Genomic DNA, 10,523 nt, shown 5'->3' with positions numbered 1-10,523 from the left:
TGGACAATCTTACTCCCTACAAATGACTGTTGTTTCGCACCGTGGCCCTTTTCCGGTTTGAGTACGTGCTTTAATGGCATCCGAGTAGAAACGAGACCTTCGCTAAGCGTTACTTTTCCTTTTTCTTTCAGCATCAAATGTTCTGTAAACGACCAGCACCGGCAGATTTATGTCAGTATTATTAAAACACACACACATTCGGCCCCAATCTCCTTCCATACAAACCTGACACACCTGGACATGTACTGAGAACTTGTTGGGAACTCCTGTGCAGTGAAATAACCATTACGTTCATATGATATAGGGTTAGAGAGATGCTGGTGGTCTAGTGCCATATCTACTGGCAGTGACGATCGTTTGAACCTTAAATGATAAAAGAAAAAGGAAAGCCTGTACTTAACCTATAGTTACTGTGATGAGGAGAGACGCAGCGGACACAGCACACAAGCCGGTTTGTCATTCCGTTTTAGGCGTAAAATTTTAAAGCACAAAGTTGCCGCGTCGAACTACATTCACATGTCTGTTATTTAACAAATACTTGTCTATCTATCACTTTTCATACCTGATGTTTGAAAGACTTAGACCGTTCTTTAATTAAGGTGAGCTACTCTTTAAATCAGTTTTACTGTAATTGACTAACGAGTTAATGATTGAGCTTTTTGATTTAAAATTATTCCTGTATTCCTCTGCAGCGCTGCAGCTGTGGCGGGTTGTTTATCGCCGAAGTCCGCAGATTTAGGGTTATTTTCCCGACATGTCTTGCTGATCTATGGTTATCTTGCATGCCGAATTTAAGGGTAGACACCAGTGTTTTGTGTTCAAGTTTTGGATCATTTCAATTACAGGCATTAATTTTAGCATAGGGAAAATTGAATAGCAATAGCAATTCAGGATTCACCACAGTTCAGCTATGGCAGAACATGTTGGACAGACTCAACAAGTTCTACTGTTCTAAAGAATAACAATAGTATTGATATTACTCATACTACTAATAATAATAATAATAATAAAAAAATGAATATAGTGATTAGTGACACATTAATTTGTGTTTAATTTTAACATACACTTGGCTTTAGTGAGGTACAATTAAAAATATCACTTATGCTCAGAATTTTCAAAATAAAACACTGACAGTCACACACATTTTCAGCAATATAAATGGAAATAATTGATTCGCAGCAGGAGACGCCATGATGAAGAGGAATATGAAGACCTGATGAGCAGCAGAGTGACAAAGAGTGTTGGATTCTGCTGTGAGCAGACCTGCAGGAGAGCTATTGTCCCACGTAGTAGCAGTGCTAACCTGCTGCAAGAAGTCTTTTTGCTTCAGGAGAGGAAAGTTAGAGAATGATAAGAGCTTCAGCTGGCAGGAGTGTTGGTTTTACTATGTGGTAACACCCTGGGGGGTCACATATCACACATTGACCAACACTCACTGCTCAGTAATGTCCCAGGGGGAGGGTCGTCCCTAGGTGTGCAAAGTGAGGAATTGTGGACAACTGAGTTCTTTTATCTGTGCAACAAAAGAACATGGGGTCTCCACCATCTTTAATGTAGTATTCCCAACAAAAGAAAGTGCAAATTAGGGTTGTGCTGGTGAACGATGACATAGATGATGGATGATTATTAGAACGATCGCTTACTGCTTATGACTTTGAAAATATAAAGACGGTATTTGACTACTACTACGTTGTGTTGGGTAACGTAGCGTGTAGAGCTGCCAGAACGTATCGCAACGAAGCACCACTATTTTTTTTGGCAAAGTGATGAAATGTCGCTGTCACTGAAATGGTCAAAGTTTTCACATTAACATTTCAGGTGTATTGACTGATTTTCAAACATCAATCATGCATTGAGCAACATGCAAGGAAACATTCCTCCTGAAAAGATGCTGGTAGCCTCTGAGGCGCTAGTATATAAAATGGTTAATTAGTAAAGATGAGGCAGAAATATTTTATAAGATCAGCTCTACGTGCGATTGAGATAGAGCAGAGGAGTGTAATCGCTTGTTGACCAGCAATTGCATTGGGTGACGATTGGACGATCGAACTATGGTTAAGATCGTGCAACCGCAGTAGAAATCGGCAAGAATGAGTTAAGTTTTTAAAATAAATTGTGTTACACTTTCATACAAATAACAGTAAATTTGAAACATGTAATGTATTTCAACTATGCTGTAATACGCTGTCACAGTCCAACTGAACCAGCAACTCTGCAGTTTCACTTACTGCTGCTTCTTTCAATAGCATGCTTGTGTTTACATGTCCTCATATGTTTTATTCTGTTTGAAAAATCTCTGAATAGATGGCCACAGAAACTGCAACTGAACGGTTTCTCTTTTGTGTGGATTCTTGTGTGCACAGTTAACTCCCCCTGTCTGTTAAATATTTTCCCACACACATCACAACCAAATGGTTTTTCTTTTGTATGGACTCTTGTGTGCATTGTAAGGTTCCCCTTTTGAGTAAATCTCTTCCCACAGTCACTGCAACCAAATGGTTTCTCTCCTGTATGGACTTTCATGTGCTTCGTAAGATCCCCCTTCACTTTAAATCTCTTCCCACAAACATCACAACCAAATGGTTTCTCTCCTGTATGTGCTTTCATGTGTCTAGAAAGATGCACCAATTGCTTGAATCTTTTCCCACAATCATTACAACCAAATGGGCTTTCTCCTGTATGGACTCTTGTGTGCAGTGAAATGTACGCCCGTCGAGTAAATCTCTTCCCACAAACACTGCAACCAAATGGTTTCTCTCCTGTATGGACTTTCATGTGCTTCGTAAGATCCCCCTTCACCTTAAATCTCTTCCCACAAACATCACAACCAAATGATTTCTCTCTTGTATGGACTTTCATGTGCTTCGTAAGATCCCCCTTCACCTTAAATCTCTTCCCACAAACATCACAACCAAATGGTTTCTCTCCTGTATGTGCTTTCATGTGTCTAGAAAGATGCACCAATTGCTTGAATCTCTTCCCACAATCATTACAACCAAATGGTTTCTCTCCTGTATGGATTCTAGTGTGCATTGAGAGGTTCCCCCGACGATTAAATCTCTTCCCACAAACACTACAACCAAATGGTTTCTCTCCTGTATGGACTTCCATTTGCCATGTGAGATTCTTCTGTCCTTGAAATCTTGTTCTGGTTTCCTTCCAATCATCTTCACTGTTATCAGTCTCGGAGGACTCTAAGACCTGTACATCTGTATCTGGTTGAATATGACCATGTGGATCTAAGTTCCTGTCTGGTTTAGATCCTCCAAAGTCCTCACCAGCAGCCTCTGTTTCCATCTGTTCGGCTGAGCTGCTGGACGGAGGCTCTGCCTCTCTGCTCTCTTCAGTTTGGCCTCGATGAGAATGTGAGGACTGAGGTTTCTCTTCCTCATCTTCACTCTTCACATGGACAGGAGTGAGTGAGACCATGGCATCATCAGCCTCCTCCAGACCTGGAAGCTGTTCTCCCTCCTGACTGGTCCAGAGTTCCTCCTGTTCCTCTTTAATGTGTGGGCTCTTTGGTTCCTTCTGATCCAGACTAGGGCTTAACTCAAGGGGAATCTCTTCTTTAATCACGAACAGATGCTGAACATCTGCAGGGAACAATGAAACACACACATTATGGACAACTGTGACTTCATATAGACACTGGAGTTTTTACTGAATGTCAGTGACATCAGTGATGATTCTTTTGCAGATTTGCAGCATTCATTCTGTAAACAAGCAGCAGTGGTGGAAAACGTATTCAAATCCTTTACTTCATTAAAAGTAATAGTAAATCAATGTAAAAATATTTCATTACAAGTATGCGTTAGATAAGCACAAAAATATTATCAGCTAAATGTACAAAATTTCTTCTTTGGATTCTCCTCTTGAATGAGAGAAGCACTGCAACAGCAGTCACCCAATGTCTCGAAGTAATGCGACAATACTGAGTAGTTACAACTTGTTTCACCAGTAACTTAAAGTACCAGAGATGGTATACCCCAAGTTAAACATTAAAATCTAGATGGAATAATAATAATTACCTAGCTCTAAAAAGAAACCACTATGCACTATCTACTCAGCATCAATCACCAGACAGACACTGTAAGAAAGCAGCTGGCAAACATAGTGGAGCATTTAGCAATTATTCAGCCAGATCTTTCCCTCAGGAGTTGGTGGAGACCAAAAGCGGAGCTAAAGAGATTTCTGAAGTTCATTTCAAGATAACTATAATTAAAAGCAGCTGCGTCAAAGCAGCAATAAAGTTAATCTATAAGAATGAAATGAAGATAAAGGCACCCTGCACAACTCCTACGAAAGCAGTGGTCAGCATGAGTGGTGCAGAATCAATTTCAGTTTGACTCAAACTCTTTATAAAGGAAATGCTCAAGAGCAAAGAGACAAACATGTTTTAAACTGGAAAATACAGTCCATGGCTGATGTCAAACATTTACCAAACTTTAAAGAAATAATATTCTAATTCAGAATAAACAAACTCTGTTTATTGCTCTAACAAAAATACATGAACTCAAACTGTCACAATGAAAAAGTAACTTAGTATACATTTTCAAATATTCAAAAATAGACACTAGAGAAAATAGAATCAGGTTAAACAATTTAAGTGATGGGCATTGGTACTCAACTTAAGAACATTTAGTTGGGCAACAATTGTTTATAAATTTATTGGGTATCATAAATTAAAAAATATCAGTATTAAAACGTCAATATTAAATAACAACATTACAGTCAATTGTTCCTTGGGAGCACCATCCCGAAACAGGAAAATGATAGGCCAGTATTTATTCTGTATGAATTATTACCATCAATCTGGAACTCCAATTAATAATTAACTTAATAAATACAACCAAATTACCATATACACATTAAGGCAAAATTGAAGGATTGAAATTCTGAGTAGAGGTTGACAGTATTCACACTTTTGCGTCATTAAACATACCAGCAGATTTACTTAAAGAGATGCATTTTCAATGTAGCAAAAGTAAAACACACAGCATCTAATTTTGGTAAATACAGGTGTGTATGTGTGTGTGACAAAGGCAATGCCAATTCAAAATGGTCGCTGTGACCACACGACCTAAGCATGAAAGATGGGGAGCGGTGTGGGGGGCGGAGAGTGAGTAATTTCTTTACTCTAGTTCATGTAGTCTAAAGGTGCCACATTAAAAAGAGAAGGTCAGCTGCATGCAGGTTCCATAACTGGGATATATTACAGGTGTGAGTGTGAACATACAAGTACCAAGTAAACAGTGTGACTGACCAGCAACCTAGGCAGACATTACAACCATCAAGTAGAGTGGATACATTAACCAAACATGTACATGTATATTGACAAAGGTTAAGATTTCGGTTGATTAGCTGTGCTGTACTATGCTAGGTTAGATTAGCCTAAAAAGTTAACATTACCCAGTCCTTGGAACAAAAGAGATGTCCTTTCCAGTGTTGCGTTTAAAATCCAGCGAATTGTGTTGCCTTCTGATGGCGTGAAGTCCTGTCTGGCTGTGTGATGTTGCTGAGGAGGCTGCTGGTTTCTCCTTTGTTCTTCTTACAGAGTTAGCTGTTCCATGCTAGCTCTGCTGTGGCTCTGGTTGCTTGGAAAATCAGAAGGCTGACCTTATAGTGTAGCCGCTGGTGCTTAAATAAATTTGGTTTAATCTTGGTCGTTAAGCCCCAGAGGCACCTTGATTGCTGCTGTTCAACAGCAGTGTGAAAGAGTGTTGGATTCTGCTGTGAGCAGACCTGCAGGAGAGCTATTGTGCCATGTAGTAGCAGTGCTAACCTGCTGCAAGAAGTCTTTTTGCTCCAGGAGAGGAAAGTTAGAGAATGAAGAGAGCTTCAGCTAGCAGGAGTGTTGGTTTTACTGTCTGGTAACACCCTGGGGGGTCACATATCACACATTGACCAACACTCACTGCTCAGTAATGTCCCAGGGGGAGGGTCGTCCCCAGGTGTGCAAAGTGAGGAATTGTGGGGAAGTGAGTTCTTTTGTCTGTGCAAAAAAAGAACATGGGGTCTCCACCATCTTTAATGTAATATTCCCAACAAAAGAAAGTGCAACTTAGGTTGTGCTGGTGAACGATGACATAGATGATGGACGATCATTAGAACGATCGCTGATTGCTTAAGACTTTGAAAATGTAAAGACGGTATTTGACTACTACTACGTTGCGTTGGGTAACGTAGCGTGTAGAGCTGCCAGAACGTATCGCAACGACGCACCACTACTTTTTTTCTTCAAGTGATGAAATGTCGCGGTCACTGAAATGGTCAAAGTTTTCACATTGACATTTTAGGTGTATTGATTGATTTTCAAACATCAATCATGCATTGAGCAACATGCAAGGAAACATTCCTCCTGAAAAGTTGCCGGTAGCCTCTGAAGCGCTCAGTATATCAAATGGTTAATTAGTAAAGATGAGGCGGAAATATTTTATAAGATCAGCTCTACATGCGATTAACACGGAGCAGAGGAGTGTAATCGCTTGTTGACCAGCAGACACAAATGCACTTCTGATGCAAACACCCATGTAGTCTGTACTTTACTTATACACCATCACCACCCTCGCTGATCATATTGGCTATCAGCAATTGCACTGGGTGACGATTGGACGATCGAACTAAGGTTAAGATCGTGCAGCCCTAGTACAAATCTGCAAGAATGTGATAAGTTTTAAAACTAAATTGTGTTACACTTTCATGCAAATAACAGTAAATTTGAAACATGTAATGTATTTCAACTATGCTGTAATACGCTGTTACAGTCCAACTGAACCAGCAACTCTGCAGTTTCACTTGCTGCTGCTTTCAATAACATGTTTGTGTTTACATATCCTCATATGTTTTATCCTGTTTGAAAAATCTCTGAATAGATGGCCACAAAAACTGCAACTGAACGGTTTCTCTTTTGTGTGGATTCTTGTGTGCACAGTTAACTCTCCCTGTCTTTTAAATCTTTTCCCACACACATCACAACCAAATGGTGTCTCTCCTGTATGGACTCTTGTGTGCAGTGAAAGGTAAGCCTGTTGAGTAAATCTCTTCCCACAAACACTGCAACCAAATGGTTTCTCTCCTGTATGGACTTTCATGTGCCTCGTAAGATCCCCCTTCACCTTAAATCTCTTTCCACAAACACTGCAACCAAATGGTTTCTCTCCTGTATGTGCTTTCATGTGCCTAGTAAGATGCACCTGTTGCTTGAATCTTTTCCCACAATCATTACAACCAAATGGGCTCTCTCCTGTATGGACTCTTGTGTGCAGTGAAAGGTACCCCCGTCGATTAAATCTCTTCCCACAAACACTACAACCAAATGGTTTTTCTCCTGTATGTACTTTCATGTGCCTCGTAAGAACCCCCTTCACCTTAAATCTCTTCCCACAATCATTACAACCAAATGGTTTCTCTCCTGTATGGACTTCCATGTGCCATTTGAGATTCTTCTGTCCCTTAAATGTTGCTCTGGTTTCCTTCGAATCATCTTCACTGTTATCAGTCTCAGAGGATTCTAAGACCTGTTCATCTGTATCTGGTTGAAGATGACCATGTGGATCTAAGTTCCTGTCTGGTTCAGATCCTCCACAGTCCTCTCCATCAGCCTCTGTTACCATCAGTTCAGCTGAGCTACTGGACGGAGGCTCTGCCTCTCTGCTCCTTTTAGCTTGGCTTTGACGAGGCTGTAAAGACTGAGGTTTCTCCTCATCATCCTCACACTTCAAACAGACAGGAGTGACTGGGACCTTGGTATCATCAGCCTCCTCCATCCGTTGAAGCTGCTCTCCCTCCTGACTGGTCCAGAATTCTTCCTGTTCCTCTTTAATGTTTGGGTTCTCCAGGTCCTCCTGATCCAGACTAAGGCTCCATTCAAGGGGAACCTCTTCTTTAATCACCAACAGATGCTGAACATCTGCAGGGAACAATGAAACACACACATTACGGACAATTCATATTGTCACTGAAATCAGTGGTGTTTTTACTGAATCCCCAATACTCTTCTCTGTGGACACCAACAGCATTTCCTGCAGCAGTGAGGAGTTGACACTTTTTCAGTATGCAGATGACATGGCCACAGCGGCCCACCTGAGTGGCACCAGTGCTCTGTCTAAATATAATCAGGCTATAAACAGCCTATTCCAGACATTTTAGGAACGCCCTCTCAAGCTTAGCATCACCAAAACTCAGGAGGTGTGCTGTGGGAGCAGGGAAAAATCAGACCCACAACAACCACAATAAAACCATTCAGTTCCTTTTCAGTAACTATGCAGTCTGCAGTTTAATTATTTCAGTTTTACAAGCATCGCAAACCAACAAGACGGCAAAGTGGTGGTGAGTCCCTACCTTGAAGAGGTTGTGGGGTCGGACTGTCTGCCCATTCATCATTTATTTATATTCCTTTAGTCCATAAGAGTCCACAGATCACAAAAGCCAGAAGAGGGTTTTTTATGAAAGTTTTCCAAGTCATTAATATTGCCATGTGAAGTCTATTGCAGACTTTCAAGCTTCTTGATTAAAAGCACTTCTCTCCACATTTCTGCCATTTCCCTCCTTCAGGCTGCTTGGCAGTGGGTATGCTTGTTTCCTGCCCCAGTCCAGTTCGTGAAGGTGGACGAAATTGATCATATTCTTCTTCAAGCTCAAACTGATTAGGCAGCCCCAAACACTATTGTAACAGTGAAACATTTGTTTACATCAACACATGAGCGGAAGGTGTAATTGCCAGCAAGCTGACCAATCAGAAGACTCGGGGGAGGGGAGGCTTAAGGAAAGCTTGTAAATATATTTTGAATGACACCAAGGATAAAATGATGAACATGAAAGTGGCCATAATGTGTCCCCTCTAATGTTTTAATGGGTCATGGTGGAAGGCAGATGTGTGGTTTTTGTAAGTAAACTCCAGATTAAACAATTCAAAAGTTTATAAAGAAAGTTATTCACTTCTCCAGTTTTGACAGAGGGAGAAAATGGGTACCGCCCCTCCGAAATGTGCTGTCAACCGGGGAAATAAAACCTCTGGGGATCACTCTGGATATTGTTTTTTGGCCATTCTGGTGCTTTGCACTTATTTTACCTTTTGTTGTTTTTGTCCACACATTGTTTGTTATTTCATTCACCACATGATTTTCCTTTGTCTTTACCTTTGTTTACAGAGATGGGCTTCTGAATATTTGTGTGTTATCTGGACAATGACTTGGGTGAACTGACCATTTAAAGTTTTATATTATAACTTTTCCATATTAAAATGTCTCAAGATGACTATACCTATGTTATATATTTTTTGAGTTGTGATCTTAAATGATCCCCAATATTTCCAGCAATTCTCAATCCAAGAGAAATACATGATTTTAGAGTGGTAAAACTGTGTCATTTGGTCGCCTGTCAATAATATCAAATCCCATATGCATAATCCCATTTTTTCTTTAATATGTCCGTCGTTCAGCGTCAGTGAAACACCGACTTTAAATGTGAAACTGTTTTACTGATTGTTTTTTACAGTTCTAATGAACAGGTCTGTTTGATTTCCAGAACGGCAGATAGGAATGAAGGAATCAAAACTGGGAGAAGATGACGGTGATGGAGACAACAACTCCCACGATCCCGCCTATTTCATGACATCATCCAACGCCATCTTTTGTCATTATTTGGATTGAGAGACACCTAGAGGCAGAAGCTACATACTGTGCGTTTAAAGGACAGAGATGACCTTTCCTGTGTGAATAATAAAATATTGTCCCCAGTTCCCCTTACATTTATTTTAATTCACTTTTTAAATTACCTTTTTTTGAAGGTACTTCAGTCTGTGGGTTCTCCTGGAATCGTATCCTGAGGTCCATGTGGTTCTGAGTTTCACTGATCTGAGGTCCGCTGTGCTTCCTCTGCAAATACTGACCTCTGGCGGAAAAAGACCTGGAATCAAACGTATAAGTGTATTGAATGTAGAATCGTTTTTGAATCGAGAATAAATTTTGTATCGAATCTTGAGATTTTCTGAATCTTGCACCCCCAGTATACATGTGGACAAAATAATAATGACAACAACCTTGATGGAGTTCTGTTATTCATATCCAGATTCTTGTCGTACTCATCTTCGTTATCCTCTTCATCATGGCGGAGTCTCCTGCTGCGCTTCACACCTGACCAAAAAGCAGAAATCAAGTATTTCCACTATATATTGCTGCAAATGTGCATGACTGTGAGTATTTTATTTTGAAACTATTGAGCAGCAGTGATATTGTTTATTCTAGCTCACTAAAGCAAGTTTTAAAAAATTAAACAAATTAAGTAACGCGTTTATTCTAGCTGACTGAAACCAATTTCACATAAAAATTAAACAAGTTAACGTGTCATAATCATTTTTGATCATCATTATTAGTAGCAGTATCAACAGTATCAATACTATTGTTATTATCTACAATAGTAGAACGTGCTGGTTCTGTCCTACATGTTCTGCCAAAGCTTGACTAGTTGTTAAATCCTGAATTAGAAGCATCTCTGCAAAACTCCATCTTGAAAATTTGCTATTC

The 10,523-nt window shown here is 40.1% G+C and overlaps 2 protein-coding genes across 2 annotated transcripts; both read right to left on the bottom strand.

Moving 5' to 3' along the window:
• Positions 1 to 1,073: 1,073 nt before the first annotated feature.
• On the bottom strand, positions 1,074 to 4,419 carry LOC147819699 (uncharacterized). The gene is made up of 2 exons (XM_087171926.1): positions 4,413 to 4,419; positions 1,074 to 3,593 (listed from the first exon to the last, which is right to left on the bottom strand). Exons 1-2 carry the CDS (start codon positions 4,417 to 4,419, stop codon positions 2,221 to 2,223), a joined length of 1,380 nt encoding a protein of 459 aa, XP_087028052.1. The 3' UTR covers positions 1,074 to 2,220.
• A 46-nt stretch (positions 4,420 to 4,465) lies between these two features.
• LOC111649310 (uncharacterized) lies at positions 4,466 to 10,128 on the bottom strand. The gene is made up of 3 exons (XM_087171925.1): positions 10,040 to 10,128; positions 9,776 to 9,906; positions 4,466 to 7,909 (listed from the first exon to the last, which is right to left on the bottom strand). The coding sequence occupies exons 1-3, from the start codon at positions 10,060 to 10,062 to the stop codon at positions 6,792 to 6,794; spliced, it is 1,272 nt and encodes a 423-aa protein (XP_087028051.1). The 5' UTR covers positions 10,063 to 10,128; the 3' UTR covers positions 4,466 to 6,791.
• Between the last annotated feature and the right edge of the window lie 395 nt (positions 10,129 to 10,523).

This window comes from Seriola lalandi, unplaced genomic scaffold (assembly GCF_002814215.2).
Source record: "Seriola lalandi dorsalis isolate HSWRI2012SDOR001 ecotype SW California unplaced genomic scaffold, Sedor1 jcf7180002050367, whole genome shotgun sequence".
NCBI classification, from domain to species: Eukaryota; Metazoa; Chordata; class Actinopteri; order Carangiformes; family Carangidae; genus Seriola; species Seriola lalandi.
The sequence above is the reverse complement of the archived record's forward strand: the minus strand, read 5'-3'. Positions and strand labels throughout refer to the sequence as shown.